This window comes from Alosa alosa, chromosome 4, assembly GCF_017589495.1.
Source record: "Alosa alosa isolate M-15738 ecotype Scorff River chromosome 4, AALO_Geno_1.1, whole genome shotgun sequence".
Lineage (NCBI taxonomy): Eukaryota > Metazoa > Chordata > Actinopteri > Clupeiformes > Clupeidae > Alosa > Alosa alosa.
Window position 1 is genome coordinate 22,891,132 of NC_063192.1, and position 22,500 is coordinate 22,913,631.

Sequence of the window (22,500 nt, forward strand, 5' to 3'; positions counted from 1 at the left end):
CATGACCGCAGGCCGGACTCGAACCTGGGTCCCCGTGGGCACTTGGACCCGTACATGGTATGGGCGCTGTAGCCTGTTGCGCCACAGCCCCCCCCCACTGTCCACTTCACCCACTCTGTGTGCATTCACACAAACACACACACACACACGCACACATACACACGCACACACACACACGCACACACACACACACACACACTGGTCTGCCGGGCGGCATGTCATGCCAGGGTCAGCGTCATGATCAATGCCTGTGTCAGGGTGGCATCAGAGAGGCTTGCTCTGGTCCTGTGATGTCCGCTCTGCTGCCCAGGGGACTCTCCGTGCCACCTGGAGTGCCCATCGGCACTCTGGCAGGTTAATGAGACATGGACACCCTCTGGTCCAGGAGGGGAGGGGGTGGGACTGGTTTCCATATGCCTGAGTGTGTTCTTTCCATCACACACACACACACACACACACACACACACACACACACACACACATACACACACAGATACAGACACATACACACACAGATACACACACACACATATAGTTCCTATTGGGCAGGACGATCTACTGTAAGGCTACATCCTGGCATCTTCCAGAAACAATTAGGGCCTGGATGTGAAGTCCGAGGCCTGCCGGCCGGGAGTGGCACCGCTGCCAGTGCAGACTCCAGACTGGGCACAGGGGCAGGAGGTAAGTAGGGGAGCGGGGAGTGAGGACTCTTTGGGGAGGCGAAACCCTAATCAGAAGCAGATTCCCAACGACAACACACACAACCACACACACACAAAAACACACACACACACACACACACACACAGGAAAGGCTATACTTTGCATATTAAAGCTGGGCTCAGGGCTATAAGGGGGGCTGGTGTGTGTGTGTGTGTGGGTTCAGAGCCTGTAGAAACATCAAACTGTAATGAGAAACAGGCGCTGTTTAGAGACGAGAGGAAAAAAGAAAGGAAAGTGAGAGAGAGTTAAAGGGGTAGAGTGATTGAGGGAGGGAGAGAGAGAGAGAGAGAGAAGAAGAGAGAGAATGAGACCATTAAAAAGTTAATGGACCTGTTAGCCCGACCGCAACAGCCTTTTGTCTGCATTTGCACGGCTTTGTTTTGTTTTTTATGTTGTGTCTCTCCGCTCTCTCTCTCCGCTCTCTCTCTTCCTCCCTCTCTTCCTCCCCACTTCCTCCCCCCGTCCCGCTCGCTGTCCCGGCCGATTGTTTTGGCCTCTGATGTGGTGAGGGCTTTCGGTTTCAGCTGATGGTCTGTGGGCAAGGAACCAGGGGGAGCTCAAAACAGGCACTCGGCCTCCAGCCTCGGGTCCTCGCCAGGGGCCAAGCCAGGGACGGGTATTTCCACCACTGACCCCCCCAACATGCACGCGGGAGACAACTGACCTGGTGACAGCTAGGTACCCCCTGGCGTGGGGGTGGGGGAAAGCAAGGACCCCCTGTGTGTGTGTGTGTGTGTGTGTGTGTGTGTGTGTGTGTGTGTGTGTGTGTGTATGTATGTGTGTGCGTGTATGTGTGTCTGTGTGTGTGTGTGTGTGTGGGGGGGTGGTTGTGCAGCAGAAGATCTCTTCCATCTATCCCACAAACCTCTGTTGCCGCGATCGGCCAAGCCAGATCTGATATGGAAATAGGAGAGTGTGGAGAGGGGCTCGAGCAGGCCTTATATGGGATTGTGTCTGAGCCCAGGAGCAATACAATAGAAGCCATGCAGGCAGAAGAAAATGAACACAAGCACATGAGGGGGCAAGAAATAGGGAAAGGTATAACCCAAGAGAGAGAGAGAGAGAGAGAGAGAGAGAGAGAGAGAGCAAGTGGAGGGGAAAAACAAGATGGAGAAAGTCTGTACAGACAAGAGACTCATGTTCCTCCAGCAAGATATTGTTCCCATCTGTGGCAGAGCCAATTCTGCTTGTTTCTTTGTGAAACAGGAAGTCTTTGAAAAGTAAAATGGAGATAAAAAAACACTCTCTTCTTCCTTGCCATCAGACAACAGAACAATAACGCAATAAAGCAAAGGACAGGAGAGGAGAGGAGAGAGGAGGAGAGGAAAACAGCACTGTGGTTGATTCATGTGGCGTCACTGACATGGTTCATCAGTGTAGCGTGTCTCCCAACAGCCTCGATTCAGCTAGCGAACCCAGCTAAGTCTGAGTCATCACTCAGAGGCTGGTGTTTGTGTGTGTGTGTGTGTGTGTGTGTATGTGTGTAGGTGTGTGTGTGTGTGTGTGTAGGTGGATGGCTGGCACTCTTAAAGCCAGCTGGAGGAAGTGCAGGCCTGGTGAGGGAGCAGAGGGGTGAAGTGATCTGCCATGGAGGAGTTTGTGTTCACATTTTACAATAGATTTCATTGAACACAAACAATCTTAGATACAAGCATTGTAAACCCAGTAGCCTATGCCTCTGGTCTCAGTTCATGGGTACAAAAAAACAGCGCCTTCTCCAGATGTGGCGACTGCCAATTATCACAGAAATTGAGCAGAATTTTGCTAGAGCCTTTGCTCTTGTCTTAGAGAGACCAGCAATCTGCAACCCCCTGACTACTAGTCTGTGGACATTACCTAGGCTTCCAAATATATACACCAACAGCTTACATTTGTACCCAAGCTGTACAACAATGTCTCTGAGTGGCTGATACTTTAAAAGCTTTGTAAGGTAGGCATCCTCAAGACTGTAGTCAAATGCACAGCCTACTTCAAGAATGGTTACTTCTCTGCTGTCCTCATCAACAACAACAATATCTGGCTTTTTTGCAGCAACATTTGAAAACACATTATTTCCACTATTACAGAGTTTGAACATGCAAGGTGAGATGCATACATTCTTGTAGATTTTGCATGGTGAAGCATATGGAATTATGTGTTCAACTAGTAAGTCAACAATTCTGTCATGTCTGGCAATGTAGATTCCCTTATACACATAGCAGCCATTCAGAACATGAGACAGGGATTCAATAATTATCTGACTATCATGGTGCAAACAGTGGGAAGAGAATGTGTTAGGGTACCAAAGAGAAAGATTGAGTCTAGTTGGAAGAACTTGTAATCTGGCTTTGGCTGCAAAAGTCACTATGTCTTCATCAACTGCAGAGTTTTTGAGTATTGAGTGAGACACACACACACACACACACACACACACACACACACACACAGAGTGAGTTAATCTAATCATCATCACTCCGTGCCGCTCACTGGCTGCTCAAAGGAGAAAGTGTAGCCTAAACACCAGCAAGATCCTGTTACTTCACAGGCTACACTGGCTACCCATCCCTCCTCCTCCCAACGCCCCAGGGGAACAAGAGACAGCCATCTGATCCTTACGCACCTTTCACAACGTCTGCCCTCAGTCAAAACACACGCGCACGCACACACACACACACACACACACACACACACACACACACACACACACACACACACACACACAACCGCCACACATAACACACACACACACACACACAACCACACAACCGCGACAACACACACACACACACACATACACACACACCTGCCATTAAAAGCTAGGGGCACCATCAGTTTACACCAGTCTACTTACTGTCTGGGCTTCAAGACATCCCCTTCCCTGCATTTAATTAGGATGTGTTTTTAGATATGTTGTGCAACTCATCATATGGCATTTTAGCTTTAGTTTACATCTATTTAGTTTAGATGCTTTCAGGGGAACTATTTCTGTTTATCATTATCATTGTTTTCATTATTTTGTTGATGTACTAAACTTCCTGTTCTGAAACCACTTCCCTAATTATTTAGGGAACACAAACAACACAGATTCCCGTCAGAGGGTTCTATGGCACGGACGCAGTGCTGGACCACCGGAGTTGTTTACCTGCTCCAGGTGTGTACAGTACTTTTTTTTTTGTTCTGAGCAGCAAAAGGAACAAACAAATAAACTACAAACAAACAAACAAACACACACACCAACAAAGGGTCAGGGGCATGTCATGTCGGTGCCAACAGGCATGGATGCCCGCTGAGGCTGCAACTGCCTGGGCACTGCCAAGCTGCCCGTGCCATATGTACCACAGCATTGGGCGCAGGATGCCTGCTTAACTGAAGGGGTTAACCTGAAGCGACAGCTGAACGGGCACACTGCACATGCCCTGTAGACTGCTGTCTGGGTTATGCAGGATGCCTGGCTAACTGGACTGAGTTTGTGCAGAGCTGCAGTTGAATGGTCAGTAACTGTGCCATACACCGCACACATGAAGCCTGTATTACGCAAAATGTCTGGCTAACTGGATTGGGTTCGTCCAGAGCTGCAGTTGAATGGTCAATAACAGAGCCAAACACCGCCACACACACTGTAGCCTGTTTTACTCAGAATGTCTGGCTGACTGGATGAATACTCTGAAGCTACAGCTGAACAGTCAGTGCCAATGTCACATGCACTGAAGTGTTATAAGAGGTGGCTTCGTTAACTGAATGGTCAGTAATGTCAGTAACTATACACCACACACTGCGGTCTACAGTATATTATTGAATAGATTAACCTGAAGCTACAGCTGAACAGTCAGTGCCAATGTCACATGCACTGAAGTGTTATAAGAGGTGGCTTCGTTAACTGAATGGTCAGTAATGTCAGTAACTATACACCACACACTGCGGTCTACAGTATATTATTGAATAGATTAACCTGAAGCTACAGCTGAACAGTCAGTGCCAATGTCACATGCACTGAAGTGTTATAAGAGGTGGCTTCGTTAACTGAATGGTCAGTAATGTCAGTAACTATACACCACACACACGCGGTCTACAGTATATTATTGAATAGATTAACCTGAAGCTACGGCTGAACAGTCAGTGCCAACGTCACATGCACTGAAGTGTTATAAGAGGTGGCTTCGTTAACTGAATGGTCAGTAATGTCAGTAACTATACACCACACACCGCGATTCTACAGTATATTATTGAATAGATTAACCTGAAGCTACAGCTGAACAGTCAGTGCCAATGTCACATGCACTGACGTGTTATACGAGGCGACCTTGAACTTGAAGCCATAGCTGCACAGCCACAATCCGTGGTATGTGCACTGCTACCTGTATTAACGGAGGACGCTACACTAACTGAAGGTTAACCCTGGGCTGACCTTGAGCAGTGTCTGCTATAGGAGTTGTCTCTGTGTTAACAAAGGACGCTACGCTAACCGAAGGTTAACCCTGGGCTGACCCTGAACAGTGCCTGCAATAGGAGTTGTCTGCCTCTTATCTGAGAAACTGCCGAGACCGAGACCTTTCCACTGTCACCTGGGTGTTTCTGTGCTGAGGTCAGTGTGACTTTATCTCATCGCCGGCTATTAAGGCCTAATGAGTGACACCAGTGACCTCTCTCGGACAGCTTTGCTGACCATCGCAATGATGATACGGATATAATGGCCACCTCCATCAGTGGCCCCAATGATGCGCAGGGCTCAGAGTGTCCCGCGGCATTCAGAGGCACGTCCGCGTTGGACGCCAGTGCTCCGTGACACCTGTCGTCACCTCAGCACCTTGGCCCATCTGTGTGATGGTGCGTTGGCAGCTCTGCAGCTCTGTCCTTGGGCTGTGCATTAATGCTTAAAGCCACTCTCCTTCTGTGGGTGTGTGTATGTGTGTGTATGTGTGATATGGTATGCGTGTAAGGGTGTAGGAGAGAGTGGGGGGGTGAGAGAGAGAAAGAGAGAGAGAGTGTATTGGTGAAGGTGTGTGTGTGTGTTTTAGGATATGTTTGGTGTACAGTGATAGTGTGTGTGTGTGTGTGGGGGAGTGTGTGTGTGTGTGTGTGGGGAAGCTCACAGATGGGCACTAAATGAAAGAGGGTCAGCACTAAGAGAGCAGTGTGTGTGTGTGTGTGTGTGTGTGTGTGTGTGTGTGTGTGTCTGTCTGTGTGCAGAGGTGACAACCTCCAAAACAATCCCCCCTACTCTCCATCCTGACAGAGAGAGAATTGCATTGTGGGTCAGAGCGACATGTCTGACTAAACGAGACTGAGAGAAGGAGACAGAAAGAGAGTGAGATAGAGAGCATCCTCTTTTCTGTCTAGTCTTACTCAGGCTCTGGTGATATGAATTGGAGGAGGAGGAGGAGGAGGAGGAGGAGGAGGAGGATTGCAATGGAGGCCGACACATCCAATTACAGCCATGTGTTTTGGACAGCCATTGGACAGCAGGGGCAGGGGAAGAAGAGGAGAGGAGGCCAGCCAGCCAGCCATCTCTGTAGCCTCCTGCCAAGGCGAGGCCAGGGAGAGCCAGGAGTCGAGGAACCGACTTGTGAAGGGAAGCACGTCATTACCCACCATCCGAAACATTATCACATGCTATTAAGAGGCCATCCGAATTCATTAGGGTGATGTCTGTGGGTGGACGCCCAATCTCCTATCATCCTATCCTGACCCCCCGACCCCCCACACCACCCACCACCAACACACCGACACACCGACACACACACACACCACCCGCCATTCCAACAGAGATGCAAAGAAGACAGGGAAGACAGGAAGTAACCAATTCTTCAGCATAAGGGAGAAGATAGAATCTCCAAGTGCTCTTTATGGAACAATGCGTTCAATCAATCCTTATCTCACGAGCACAGAGTATTAGGCTGGCGCGAGAACACCAGCCTCTGATGAAGCCATTGAGAATGGACGAGTGTGTCATCTGAATAGCACAAACAGAGTCTCTATTGAGCATGCCATTGAATGGAGCTTTGCATATGCTGAAACACTCAACTCAGAGCGATTACAAATAGAACATTTCAAAAAGAGGGACAAAGTTAAATAGTGGAACTTACAAAGATGATTTTGCATCTCAAGAAAGAACTGTTTGAATCCAAGCCCATATTTGTGACAAAGACTTAAACATCTGAAAGTTTGAGTCTATTGATCCCATGAAAGTGTTTTAAAATGACAAAATCAGAGACTAAATATTGAAATACCAAAAACCATTTACAGCCTGACTAAATCCATGAAAATGTCCTTGATGTGATAATGTACCTGGAAACTGGCTGAAATGCTGTCCAAGACATTAGCCCTTTTTTATCTGTGAACATGTTTTCAAATTGCAGTAATGTCTGGCTTTGTTAAGCCTCCTGGGGAAGTGAGTGGCTTAAAAGAAGCTGCCAAAACCAATATCCAGGGAGAACTGAATCCCTGCTTTCCCAATCGGTGACAAAATCTTAGATAGCATCTCCCCTGTGAATTGAACCACAAATAGCACATCTTATTTCACAAATTATCAAAGGATGTTTTTCCAATTCAAATGCAAGGCCATTCCACGGGTCATTCTGTTATCTCGGCGTTTTGGGTCCAACTGGATATAAGCTTCTCCACATCAAACCACAACCCCACCAACAAATGACCCACCTTTTGTACACCTCTTCCTCTCTCTCTCTCTCTCTCTCTCTCTCTCTCTCTCATGACTCTCTCTCTCTCTCTTTTCTACACCTCTCTCTCTCTATCTATCTCCCTATCTCTCTCCCTCTATCTATATTTCTCTCTCTCTTTCCCTCTCCCTCACTCTTTCTCTCTCTTAGCTTTTATCTAATTTTCTAAACCTGTCCATCTCTACCATAAAGCACTGTGCGATCACAGTTCCCGTCGCAATCCCTGAGCTTTGTACTATAAATTAGATCGATAGATCTTGGCACTAGACCAATTGTCCACTTTGACTGACAGCCCACAAATCTATTTGTGGAAGCACATTAAAAGGATGCTCAGTCTCCTTCAACCTCTCTCTCTCTCTATTCTAATTGATGTCTAATGATTTAGAACACTGTGTTTTGACCAAGGAACTGTTGGCCCCAATCGGTATATCCATAGGTGTTACATACTAACTATCTAACTAAGTGTAGTGAACTCTATTACATTGGTATGACAGCAAACTATATACAAACATTCAAACAATTCCCTTGTGACATAGTAGGAGTTGATGTCTTTCGTAGAGTTGGTTAGATTTTACCCATAGTACCGGTAAAGATGCTACAGTCACAATATATTAATATGTATTATCAAGAGTTCTATCTATCTAGTATCTATGTAGTATCAAGAGTTACCACAGAGCTATCAAAGATTTGATCATCATACTCCTATTTTTCTTGAGAACATTACAACCCCTTAAATTTGCAGGTCTGCAGTCTCGGGTGAAAGCCATGACAAAGGCCTCGCTCTGCCTTCGCACCGGCGCAATGGCGAATCAATATGGCCAGTGGCACAACTGATAAGAATTCCTATGAATTTCAAACGGCCCCCCTATGGCGCTTGTACACGCCGTAGAACTCCACGAGAATAGCAAGCAGCGAGCGGCGAACAGCGAGCGACTCCACTGGCGGCGGCATCATTAAATCGTATTTTATTCTCATCTTCTGCTTCTGCTATTGTGGAAGTCATGCCTTCCTTAAAGCCAGCCCCTCCCCAGACTTCTCTTCTCTGTAAGGCCTGTTTGGTTGTAATGAGCAGATCATTATAGCTTTCCAAATTAATAAAATAAATCATCTGTTTAGTATGAGAAGATCGCAACAGAGAGAGAGAGAGAGAGAGAGAGAGAGAGAGCTAGCAGTGAGAACCAGACCCTGAGCCCGGGTCTTTTGCATGTTTAATCTTTCCAAGGACATGGATGTGGGAAGTGAGGCTCGTCTGATGTGGCTCACCAGTCTTGATGACACTTCACTCCACATCAGCGGAGACCGCAGTGCTCTCACTGCCCCGGGCACAGTCACTCCCAGACCTCCGCCACAGAGGACCGGGAGCCTGGCCCACTTCCCCACTGCAGCTCGCCCGGGACCCCAAACCTCACCTCACCTCACCATCCCTCCCCTCTCCTCTGCTCGCCTCTCCCCTCTCCTCTCCTCTCTTCTCCTCTCCTCTCCTCGCCTCTCCTCTCCTCTCCTCTCTCCTCTCCTCTCTTCTCCTCTCCTCTCTTCTCTTCTCCTCTCCTCTCCTCTCCTCCTCTTCTCTTCTCCTCTCCTCTCCTCTGCTCTCCTCTCCTCTCCTCTCTCCTCTCCTCTCCTCCCCTCTTCTCTTCTGCTCTCCTCCCCTCTTCTCTCCTCTCCTCCCCTCTCCTCTGCTCTCCTCTCCTCTCCTCTCCTCTCTTCTCTTCTCCTCTCCTCCCCTCTCCTCTCCTCTCTTCTCCTCTCTTCTCTTCTCCTCTCCTCTCCTCTCCTCCCCTCTTCTCTTCTCCTCTCCTCCCTCTCCTCTCCTCTCCTCCCCTCTCCTCTCCTCCCCTCTCCTTTGCTCTCCTCCCCTCTCCTTTGCTCTCCTCCCCTCTCCTCTGCCCTCCTCCCCTCTCCTTTTTTCTCCTCTCCTCTGCTCTCCACGACTCCAGACACGTCGGACCCCACCTAACTCACCTCCCCCGTCTCTAACCAACATCCAGACACACTCAGCAGGGAAAGTCAGGATTTTAGGATTATGGATGCATCTCTATGTGTATTTGACAAAAAATGACTTGTTTTTGAATTTGTATGACAGATAGAATGCATCCTTTCAACAGCAGGTTTACTAGAAACTACTCCTTTGAAAGTTGAAGAAAAAGATGCAAGGTAAAATAAAATTATGAATTTTAGAAAAACTAGAACCAGAGATCTTATATAAGATTGAGTCATGATTCTTCTCAAGCAGGACATTTCAAGACAATAAAAGTCAAAGCCATTCTCTAGCTGAGCAAACAAAGCACTTCTGTTAGAGGCGGCATATAACCCCGATTTAACCCCAACAGGAAAACTCAGGGAATGAGTCGCTTTGTATGATGCGTTGAGTGGACAATGCCTCCACCAAGAGAGGGGTTAATGGATTCACCTCGCAAAGTTGAGTCCAATTACCACATGCAAGGTAACAAGGTAATCTGATGAAAGTCTCAGAACAAAAAAAATCTGCTTTGCCAATAATATGAGACAAAATGAAACGGCAGCTGTGGAGGTGGTGGTGGATGGAGGAGGGGTTTATTTGAAGTCATGTGTGTAGCTACAGCACTGGAGAGGAGAGGAGAGGAGAGGAGAGGAGAGGAGAGAGGAGAGGAGAAGAGAGGAGAGGACAGGACAGAGGAGAGGAGAGGAGAGGAGAGAGGAGAGGAGAAGAGAGGAGAGGAGAGGAGAGAGGAGAGGAGGAGAGGAGAGGAGGAGAGGAGAGGAGAGGAGAGGAGAAGAGAGAAGGGAAGAGGGGAGGAGAGGAAGAGAGAAGGGAAGAGGAGAGAAGAGAAGAGAAGAGAAGAGAGGAGAGGAGAGGAGAGAAGGGAAGGGGAGGAGAGGAGAAGAAAGGAGAGGGGAGAAGCACAGCTTCGCTGGCACAGGCGTCAGGGTCCTGGGGGGGTCGGAACATTAGCACAAAAATGCCTAATCAGGTCTGCAGGCAGAAAATGGCAATCCCCGCACAATCCAGCGCTGATTGGAATGTGTGTATTTATATATGTGTGTGTGTGTGTGTGTGTGTGTGTGTGTGTGTGTGTGTGTGTGTGTGTGTGTGTCGTGTGTCATGTTTTGAAAATTAAACCACATCAAATACAAATGTGTTTTTTCAAGCAGAGCATCTGGGATTCAAGGCACGGCGAGAGAGGAGAGAAGAAGGGAAGAAGGAGGAGAGAGGAAGAGGAAGAAGGAAGGGGAGAGAGGGGGATATCAAGAAAAAGAACCAACGGGGCAAGAAGGAGAGAGAGAGAGAGAATTATAGAGAGAGACAGAGAGAGAGAGATGGAAATGAAACAGAATGGAGGAAAAGTGACCAAAAAAACAGAAAGGATGGGCACTGTGGCAAGGCACATGGTAGAGGGGGTAGACAAGCGAAGGAGTAAAAGAAAGAGAGAGGGAGGGAGGGAAGAAGCAAAAAGAGAGAGAAACCACAGAGAGGATGAAGGGAGAGAGAGAGGGAGGGAGGGAAGAGTGAGAGCGAGCCATGCTTCTGAATGTCCTTAATGAGATCACTGTGGGGTAGTCAGTGTAATGGTAATGTACTGCAGCAGCATGACAGCGAGAGATGGAGGGAGAGAGAAGGAGACAGAGAGAGAGAAAGAGAGAAACAGAAAGGCAAAAACATTGATGCAGAGAGAAAAATAGGCAGAAAAAGAGAGAGTGTGAAGAGAGTGAGCTGAAAAACAGAGTGAAAAATGGAGAGTGAGAGAAAAAGAGCGAGGGAGAGAGAAAAAGGCAGAGAAAGAGAGAAAGAGCGAGAGAGAGAGAGAGAGAGAAAGAGAGTGAGTGAGCAGATGGACAGCTGGCTGTGCAGGCCTCCACTCCACTCTGCTTACACACTGACAGGCGTAGGCACACTCAAGTGTGTGTGTGTGTGTGTGTCTTTCGGGGGGCGGGGGGTGTAAAGACAGTGTTGAGAGGAAAAGGGGCGGGTGCGTGTGGGAGGGGGGGGGGGGTGTTGGTTTGAGGGAAGCGGGAGACGTGAAGGGCCCGGTCTGAATGGATCAGCGGGAGTCTGCTATCTTCTGCTCAACTTGGCCCTGTAACAGTGGAAGCCTCCTCCGGTGCTGGAGCAAGCAAACCAGGCCAGTGCTCGGGGTTCTGAAACCCCCTCAAAAATACCCCTCCACCTCCCTTCTTCTCCTCAAAAAATAGTCCTCCATACCCCTAACCCCCCCCCTCCCACACACACACACACACACACACACACACACACACACACACATCAGCACCACCTCCATAAAGGAAGCGGGGCCCTGCGTGTATAGCTGCTGTTGCTTTAGCAATTACCAGGGTTAAGCGGCTAGCAGCGGTGGGTCAGCAGCAGGGTCACTCTCCTGACGGTCATCAGGGAGCCCTACTGAGGGACAACACTGGGCCCAAAAATTAGGCCAGCATCCGGAGAGACCCAGCCGGGGAGCTTAAACTCAACACAAGCCTCACATGCACACCTGAATGCATACAGACACACAGAAACACACACACACACACACACACATACACACACATTCAGGGAAATTTGGTCTCCCTGTCCGTGAATTAGTGAAACACACACAGCACACAGTGTACACACAGTGAGGTGAAGCACACACTAATCCCGGCGCAGTGAGCTGCCTGCATCAACAGCGGCGCTCGAGGAGCAGTGAGGGGTTAGGTGCCTTGCTCAAGGGTGTCTGTCTGTTCATGTGTGTGGTGTGTGTGTGTGTGTGTGTGTGTGTGTGTGTGTGTGTGTGTGTGTTTGTTCTTAGCTTGACAGAGATAAAAGCTCAGTCCCTTCTTTTTCCAGCTTACAACAGCAAAAATTGGGAGTGACGTGCATCTTGTATTTCCAGTAATGTGGTAATTTGGAATGGCTATAACAGAACCTGCAATCAGTCTCCAACATAGTTTCCGGGCACGCTACGGCACACAAACAATAACACGCTTCAAGCACTGAGCAGCCCATTTGCAACTGACGTCATCCATGTTGATGAGACATGCTTTGTCTGCCGTTACATTTTTTCCTGAGACATGACAAGCTCGGCTTCCAGAATAGCAATGCTAGTTAAATTAGCTCATTCAAATCTAGAATAAAATGCTTTCTTAGACAAGTGCCTGTTTCAGCACAGACTCAACAAGAGATACTAAAACAAGTTAGTCTTATTGTGATAACATTTACTTACACATCTCGCAAGCCAAGTTTAATAACATTAATCATCGTTCTATCCAACCCAAGGAAGATACAAAAAGTACAGTATAGTACAGAATGATATACTACAGTGTGGCAGAGTATAGTACAACATACAGTAGTATATAGCATATTTGAATGTAGTGCAGAATAACATAGTGTACAATATGGACTGCTTATGGATATAGGAAGGGCTACAGCATGGATTCTCAATGGTGGCTGCCCTATTGTTTTAATCAGCTAGCACTCTTCCCCTGTCTGTCTCTTAACGAGCTGAGTGAATTCTCCCTCAGTGGGCCCCAAATCGGAGCAGTGCAGAGCCTTGCTCTTCTCACATCTGCATGCACACACACACACACACACACACACACACACACACACACACACACACACACACACACACACACACACACACACACACACACACAAACACACACCCGCCTCTGCCGTTGCCAATTTGCCACCTCTCCAGGAGTGGCCTGTTGCTGGCAGCAGGTAAATTGCTGTTGAATTGGCCAGTATACAGTAACATGATTAGGGAAGATTGCTGGTAATCTCGCACAAGGAGCATGAGGGTGGCTGGATCAGGGTGTGTGGAGTGGGGTGTGTGGAGTGGGTGTGTGGAGTGGGTGTGTGGGGTGTGTGTGTGTGTGTTGGGGGTGGGGGGGTGGCGTTTTGGGAACAATATCCAAGGCAATCATGGCAATGATCATCTTATGATAAGATTCAGTCTGTTTTCCACAGAGACAAGGATTATCAGTTCATTTAATTTTGTTCATTTGTTTATTTTTTTTTCTCATGAATTTCCGCACTGGCCAATAAAATGAACTGTGTCTGTGTCCGAGTGAGAAAAAGCATTCGTTTATCAAGGAAAGCAAATGGGAAGGTATAACCTCAATCATAATGAGTATGTCTCATTTGTTTATGTGGTTTGCAGGAAGTAATAGAACTGTACCATTTCAATTAAGGGTGGATTGATGATAATTCAACATGAAATGAGAAGGAGAGATGGAAATTGCTGTGGAACACATTTCTCTCCATAGTCTCCCTTTAGACCGCTTTAATTGTGTAACGCTGTCAGTCAAATCTTTAATTTCCAGCCCAGCGTATAATAGCCTGAGCTGAGGCTTCACAAAGGTGAGGGTGGACAATGAGGTTTCCAAAGACAAATTGTCAACATCATTTTCTGCTTTCCGGCGATAATCATCCGCCTGTCAACATGAAAATGTACAATAACAGGGCAAAATAATGAAGTAAACCACGGCAAGAAGGTTACCGACATGGAAGATCTATAACATTAGAAGTGACATTTTCTTTCAAGTAGTTCACCGATATGAGTCGCTTCTCAACAGTATGATTCTCATTGGGCCTCTTCTACAGGAAATGTCAGGCAGATGAGAAATCAATGCCTCCATCACCCCATCTGCCTTTGATAGAGGAAGCCAGCACTTCTGACAAGCCTTTCTGCTGTCTGCTTTTCCAACGCTGACAGTCAACATCTGTGTGCAAGGTGTGACTTTGTATGCTTGTGTGTGAGTGTGTGTGCGTGTGTGTGTGTGTGTGTGTGTGTGTGTTCCTGCTTGTGTGTTTTTGCATGACTGTGTGTTCCTGTATGTGTTGCAGAGTGTGCATGTGTCTGTGTGAGAGTGTGCATGTCCATGTGTGTGTGTGTGTGTGTGTGTGTGTGTGTGTGTGTGTGTGTGTGTGTGTGTGTGTGTGTGTGTGTGTGTGTGTGTGTGTGTGCATGTGTATGTGTGTGTGGGACAGGTTGTGGAGCCCCATGCTGTGTGGAGCAGGACGGAGCCCTGAGGGACAGGATGGAACACTATTGAGCTGTTGCCATGTGGCTCAGCTGTTGCTAGGGATCCCATCCTGCATGCTGCTTCACTGTTCTGGACACAGAGGGATTCGCGCTAATACCAGTTCTCATATGTTTACCCCCGCATGGCCTCATTTACACTCTCACACACACACACACACACTCACACACTCACACACTCACACACTCACACACACACACACACACAGTTAAGGCAGAGTCATGGCAAACATGATGACACACAGGGGCGGCTGACCCCCCTCTCAACCCCCCTGGCCCTTCTCCATGCCAGAACTGATCCTGGTCTGTCCCACCACGGTCCACTACCATCTGGGACGTCAGCCTGAACGTGTCCGTCATGCCCGCTGTGGCAACTGTGGTCGTAATGCGCATGATAAATCGGCCAATGCCCAGGCAAGCTGCAGACCGGCCACATCTGGGCAGCCAGCTCATGCGCAAACAAGGCCATGTCCTGGAAGTATGTGTGTGTGTGCGTGTGTGTGTGTGTGTGTGTGTGTGTGTGTGTGTGTGTGCCATGTCCTGGATGACAGCTGGGCCAAGAGAGGAAAGGAGAGAAGGAGAGAAGGAGGAGGAGGAGGAGGAGGAGGAGGGAGAGGGGACGACAGGTAAGAGGAGTGACAGCAGCAGCTGTTGCTGCTACCCTTTCATGTTGCAGGCTCCTTTATGTGCGACCGTCAGCTGCGGTCCAAACACCCTCTCCACTCACACACAAACACACACACACACACACATACACACACTTCCCCTTGATGTCACAGATATGATGTCAGCGGCGACCTCGTGTTTGGGACAGGCGCCCAGGAACCTAGTTAACCAGTTCAACGGCACATTTGTCCAATTAATGGCTTCTGTACGAACCCAGGAGGGACGCACCTGAACCAGCCCCCTTTCAAGTGCGGGCTGTGTCCACATTAGTCACAGAAGCTCCCACACAAACAAAATGTTGATTAGGGACCGGAGCACGATGAGAAGAATCAATTACTAGACGGGGCATGTGTGTGTGTGTTTGTGTGTGTGTGTGTGTGTGTCTGTGTGTGTGTCTGTGTGTGTGATTTATTTTTCAGACGACCAAAAATGTCTGGCGCGGTGCCGAGATGAAGCCCAGTAAGAATTGATCCTGCCTCCCTTGCTCCTGGAGGAAGAGCTGTGGAGGTCAAAGCCCCCGGAAAGACCCCCCATGTCCTGATCAGGACACAAGGCATGCCTGCAACTGTCCAGTTTCATCATCATCACATATTGACTGCACCCATACAAAGGCATCAACGTCATTGTTACTATTACTTACACAACCCTCTGCAGCACTGTGCTACTCCTGAACAGGAACACATTGCTGGATTACTGTATTAATGCATAGAGTAAATGGCCAACATCTCTGCAGTATGCTTAGCAGCAGACAGAATTAAGCAGGAAGTCATGGAGGGCAGAATAGCGACTGGAAGTCATAAGGAACTGTGACAGCATATTATATGGGTCCGGATTTGGGTGCATAGTCCCTGTATTGCCAGTAGTCACAGGGTAACTATGCTATTAATCTCGTACAGGGATCAATTTTAACATTCAATTTTACATTGGGGTCCTTTCCCCCCTGCACAGAATCAAAGCGAGAGATTCCCCCTGGGTCCCTTTTTCACGCTTAATGCGTTCCCCCTCCCCTCCCTCACCAAGCCCCATTCCCGCTCGTGAAATTCCCGCTTAAGTAGCAAATGAATCTCACCCTCACGCCAATCCGAGCTGGCATGACGCAATCCTCTGTTAATCCCAGCAACGCTCACCCACAAAATCTTTTGGACTTATGGCCCTCGAGCTTGCCGTTTGGCGCTCTTCAAAATGAAAATACAATCTGTAATTACGGCACGGCTTCTCAGTGGGTAGGTAGGCCAATAATTCCCTGTCGGATCATCTGAAGGCTATAAAAACGTGAACAGAGAAAGGTAATATTGAGGTGTCTCGCTTCTTTTTTATTTATTTATTTTTTTTCTAAGATGGCGAGACCACGCCGGGAGACACTTTCTCAAGAGAGAGAGAGGGAGGGAGACCGGAGGAGGAGGAGGAGGAGGAGGAGGAGGAAGGGGGCCATCAATACGACTGGCACACCTCGGTCGCCACGGTTTCTGCTGAGGCGCACATGAGCACTCCGCTCTGCTTCGTCCACTCCGCAATCAATCACTGCTTCGAGCCGTGCCACCCGGGAAAGGCCAGTGATTTTCTGCCCTTGATGAAGCTCTCTGTCTCCGCTCTCTGGACCCCGCGCGCTCACAGCAGGGGTGGGAGCGCCGAGCCCAGAGGATCCTGCCGACTACGCCAACCCTTAGGAAATAAAAAAAAATCTCATTCTCATTTTCCAACCCTAACAATCTCAGGGTCTGCGGGAGACGTTTCAATAGAAACAAGTAACGAGTGCTTGATCGTGCAATCAAAGCCACGCGACACACACGCACACAGACACAGAGCTCAGAGGTGGCGGATGTCACGTCTAGTATCTCATTATCGCGCGCCTCGAGTGGAGCACGAGGCAACACTGTGATCAGGGCTGTGAAACAGACTCTGTCAAAATAGTTACATGTGCAATTTAATGCTCAAACGGCTGTGTTTTTTTTTTTTTTTTTTAGTTTCTTCATCCAATTGTCTCTGCTGAATTCCCCAACCCAACCCAAGCTACCAGATTGTGAGAAGACGACAACCTGCCCACCGACTACTGTACTGCACGCCACTTTCCTTCGCCCCCTGTCTCAGAGGAGGACACACGCCAGGAACAGCAGGAACAGCAGGAACAGCTGTTCAAGGGGAAGGAGGAAGATAGAGAAGACGGCCAGTGGGCCGGGAGGGTTGAGGAATGACTAGTGCAGTTGTGTGTGTGTGTGTGTGTGTGTGTGTGTGTGTGTGTGTGTTATGGGGGGGGGGGGAGGGTCTGGAGGGGGGTCGGAGGGTGAGGGGGATCTTTGGGAAAGCAGCCAATCCAATTAGAGGCAGCGGTGCAGGCCTGGCTTCTTCAACTGAGCTGAATTCACATTTCAACAGTCTCTCCCCCACCCCCCTCTCTCTCTTTCTCTCTATTTATATCTGTTCACTCTCTCTTCTTCCTTTCCTACTCTCTTCCTCTCTCCATCCATTTCTCTCTCTTTCTTTCTCTCTCTCTCTTTCTCGCTCAGTTTTATTCCCACCCTCCCTCCATATGCATCTCTCCTCTCGCTCCTCCCCTCTCTACTGAACACACACACACACACACACACACACACACACACACACACACACACACACATAACCCTCACTAACAGGGATGGCAGAGTGGGGGAGGGGTGAGACAGGACCAAATGGCTGTACAGAATGGGGCTCCACTGCTAGTGGCTGCATTTGGCTTGGTGGTGTCACCTCTGGAGCATCAAATCCTGTAAACCTACACGATGCCGCCCCTTATTCTCACACACACACACACACACACACACACACACACACACACACACACACACACACACCGTGGTGACAGGCTTGCCCGCAACGTGTCACCTGGCACTGGCTTATCGACACAATGCAGCGGGAGGAGGCATCGACGCCATGGTCTACTGAGGTGCCACACTCTCATACACACACTGTATGCACAGACACAAATAAAGACACACACAAACACACACACACACACATTCATACACATATGCATATCCATCCACAGAAATGTATCCACACAAATGCATATACCACAATGTACAAACACACACACACACACACACACACACACACACACACACACACACAAGGTCTGACAGCCCCTCTCCAAAACACACAAACCCTTACAAAGCAAGTCTCCTCATCTTCCCCATCCGCCTGCCACCCATGGAGAGAAACCCTAAGCTAATAAGCCTGCAGCCAGCTTCAGCACACAACAGCAGGTGCTGTAGCATGCATCCGCATCGCCACTCACACACACACACACACGCACGCGCACGCGCACGCGCACGCACACACACACACACACACACACACACACACACACACACACACACACACACACACACGCACACACACGCGCACACACACTCACACACACGTGCACACACACACAAACACACACACGCACACACACACACGCATGCACATACGCACACACATACACACGCACACACACACGCGTGCACACACACACACACACACAGAAACACAGGCATATTGCAGGCTGATGTTAGTCCTCCCCCATGCAACCGTTACTGTGGTTACGGCCGCGGGATTTGAGCCCGGATTTTCGGCAAGACCCATCCCACATGGATTTTCCTCTCCGGTGGCTGTGACGGCGTAAACACACGTGTGTATGTGTCTTTCTGTGTGAGTGTTTGTGTGAGAGAGAGTATGTGTGTGTGTGTGTGTGTGTGTGTGTGTGTGTACGTGTGTGGTGAGTAGCGATACAGCACCAATGCTTCCTGCCTAATTCAATTTAACCACGTGGAACAAAAAAAAAAGACAAACTAAAAAAGCGATGAATTATTAAGTGGCTGCAACATGGGGGATTACACAGGCTGGATCCCTCTGATGCCACTTCCTGATTACGCCTGCCGCACATTCAATTAGGAATGAATTCATCAGTAGGCATATATATAGTATATTCTCTCTCTCTCTCTCTCTCTCTCTCTCTCATCTGTCTATCAGGACAGTGGTGGAACAGCTGTTCTGTGCAGGGGTTTGGACAGGGAAGCCGTGTCCCTTTCCCCAGTATTAATGAAGGTAACAGGTATCCCTGTGGCCTACACCCCCCCACCCCCCCCCCCTCACCCTCACCCTTCCCTCACTCCCAGCAGCGCCCATTTGTCCTAGCCTCTGGAGGGTCAGCTGTTGTTTATTCAGCAGGGGGTAGATGGAGTTGAGGTGTGTGAGTGTATGTGTGTGTGTGTGTGTGTGTGTGTGACACAGGCCCTGCCTGTCACCCTAGACACTCCTGACAGCCTTACTCCAGTCCCCCCCCCCCCCCTTCAGCCCCCCCCAGAGGTCTCCAGGGGTGCAAGGGGGCACATGAGAAGGGAAGGCGGCAGACAGCTGCTAACAAACCCTTCTCACTCTGCTGCAGCTGTCACAGGTGACCCCCACCCACCCACGCAGCCCTCACCAGCAGGACAGGACAGGACAGCCAGAGCCCAGGCCAGTAACACCATTACCCTAATGGCCACACAAAGAGCCGTGTCTGTGGCGCTGGGTTACTCCATTAGCAGAATGCTAAACACATCAACAGATCCGCCTCCGCGGTAACCAGACAATGAATGACAGACTCCGAATACATACAGTCGGCAACTAGTCATAATCGTGGTTACCGCCCCCAGTTGCCGTGGTTACTGTGGCTGAAAAGCCCCCGAAGGGGAAAACATTCGTTTCGATTGCATGTAATCTAATGGAGGTGCACCGGCTTGAGTACAGAAAGCACCTATAAAAAATATTAAATCTTTTAGCAAACATCACTAAACGGCACAAACATCGCTTCAACTGAAAGTTATCTGTGTGTCAAGGAGGTTAAGGGTAACATTAAGTTCCCTCATTTTGCTAATTCCAGTTAAACTGTTCAGTGTACTCATTGTAGAACTGTTTTCAATGGTCGACTGTGTAGCTCGGTTTAGCAAGCTAACCCTTTTGCCTTAACATCACATACTCGTAAGTTGCATCTGAATTTATTCTCACATGAATGCACATTCCTACAATGGTCGCGTGGGAATAGTTTTAACAAGTAATGTGTACCAGTTGGTTATGTTACACTGACGATATAAAGTTAGCCAGTTAGCAACCTAATGATGCTACCATTGAATATAGCTTCCAGAGAAATTTGTCATCAACATTGGGCAATCGAGGGTGAATTAAGTTGTTAGCATACACTAGGCAGTTAAGTAAACACAATTCCTTCAAATTATTGTGTTCAGAAACAAGCAGAACTCCACCTGAATGTAAAACGAATGTATAAAGTCTAACTGTTAGCTAGTTCGCCCATTGACTTCCATTGTATGAGGTTAGCATGCTTTCCCCCTCGTGGGGGGCGGTAACCTTTCCGAACATCTTAACCGACTGTATCTATGTCTGGGTTGGTCCATTCCATCACTGAAAAGGTCAGAATGGATGGATGGAAGGAAGGATACAAGAATAGATGTGTAGCTCACAGATTAAAAATAATTCCGCTGATGATGCAGCACAATTCTCTCTTTTTTCTGCCAAATCTCTTTTTCCTGCCTTTAATCAGCTCAGAGGTAGAGAGATGAGAGGACAGTACCGGAGAGCTGAGCTCACAGTCACAGGTCAGATCCCCTGCGCTAATGCTAACGCTAGTGCTACAAACATACCTCAGTGGCAGCATCTGAAACGGAAAGTAGCTCTGCTGTGAAAATAACCACCACTGTCTGTCACACCAACATTTAACTAGATTTAGCAGAAAAATACACTATTCATACATGTTTATGTAGCCTTGCAGTGGTGTCCAGTGCTTCCAACACAAAGGGCACCAATTTCAACCTGCAGAGAAAAGGCCTCCATTCAATCATGGCGTAGGCTAATTGTCATCGGGGAAGGTGCTCTTTACGCCAGGCTCTCATTTTCGCTCCCGCTGCACCCCTCCTGCTAAATGCATGGCATTTAGCAGCTTGATACCGGCTGTTCCCCGCCTGACTCTGCTGTGTCCCTCTGGACTCTCTCTTCTCTTCTCTCTTTCTCTCTCTCTCTCTCTCTTCTCTCTCTCTCTCTCTTTACTTTTACTTTTCTCGAAGGGTCTCATTGAAAAGGTGCCCATTAAAGTTGATGGGCAAGCGCAGGGTTAGCAGCGGTGTGGCGTACGTGCATATGCTAGCTGCTGCCCATAATGGCCCCCAGCCTGCAGAGAGAGAGTGCGAGAGACTGCCCAGCCCAGCCCAGACCAGCCCACTCTGTTCAATATGCAGACGGGAGAGAAGTTACTATTCATGTGAAGCTGCACCGCACCTAGGCAAGCCCAGCCAAACGCCCACACGTCTATTTCTATAAAAAAAAACATCGGACTGGAATAGTTTGAGCATTAGTGCTGGAGTGTCTAAAAGGTCTCTTGAAGGACTGTCACGGGATACAGACTGACTTACACTCATGTGTGGTCACAGAGTTCTTCAAATAAATATGGAATTTGAGAATTAAAAAAGCCAAATCTGGCTTCAGCATCACAGGGAGATCTTTGCATGGGGGCCTGTAAGCGAATGGAGAAATGTAACAAGCACAGCTGTTAAAACTGACCTTCTTCAGATCACCGCTCTTGGTGTACCCACGGTCACACGAGTAGCCGCTTGTAGACTTTAGGGAGGTGACAGCGGGCCCCAGCGCTGGTCTCCTCGTAGAGTGTGTGTCCAGTCACGAGTTGGGAGCCGCCCAGGGGCTGGTTGATGTCCAGGCCACAGAAGGAGTCGTCGATGGGCACCGGCTGCAGACACATGAAGAGGAGAAGGGAAGAAGAGTGGAGGAGAAGGGGAGGAGAGGAGAGGAGAAGAGAGGAGCAGAAGAGTAGATATATAAAAAGAGAGGAGAGGAGAAGAAATATAGAATAAAATAGAAGAGATAGAGAAGATAGGGGAGAAAAGGAGATTAAAATATAAAAGATTAAGTATAAAGAGAAGAGAAGAGAGAAGAAATAGGGGAGAAAGGGGATATAAAGAGAAGAGAAGTTAGCACAAAATATAGAGAGATATAAAAAAAAGGAGGAGGAGATAAGAGAAGCATGATGACAAGAAACATAGGTATAACAAATAATCCATTATGCAATGTATAATCCATTTAAACACATAAATGGTCTTGGTCCGCTCAACGGAGGAGCATATATTTCTAGAAGGAGTCTCGCCAAAAGTCCTCTGTAGCGCACCAGCATCTGAGGCTCTGAGCTTATAAAGACTGAAGAGAATGCACACCATATAGCTTCCATATGATCACTGAGGCTCTGAGCTTATGAAGACTGAAGAAGCAGTACACCATATAGCTTCCATATGATTACTGAGGCTCTGAGCTCATGAAGACTGAAGACTGTACACCATATAGCTTCCATATGATTATTTATTTATTGAACATAAAAGTGGGAGGTATATGGTCTGCAACTCATTCACATACTCCTGTGCTACCAGCTCTTTTGAGCCA

The 22,500-nt window shown here is 48.3% G+C and overlaps 1 protein-coding gene across 1 annotated transcript in view; it reads right to left on the reverse strand.

The window, feature by feature from the left end:
* Window positions 1–21,646: 21,646 nt before the first annotated feature.
* LOC125293031 (plexin-A2-like) overlaps window positions 21,647–22,500 on the reverse strand; it is a 45,098-nt gene continuing 44,244 nt past the window's right edge. Inside the window, exon 3 of the mRNA XM_048240645.1 lies at window positions 21,647–21,796. Coding sequence (XP_048096602.1) covers window positions 21,647–21,796 — 150 coding nt within the window. The remainder of the gene's footprint in view (window positions 21,797–22,500) is intronic.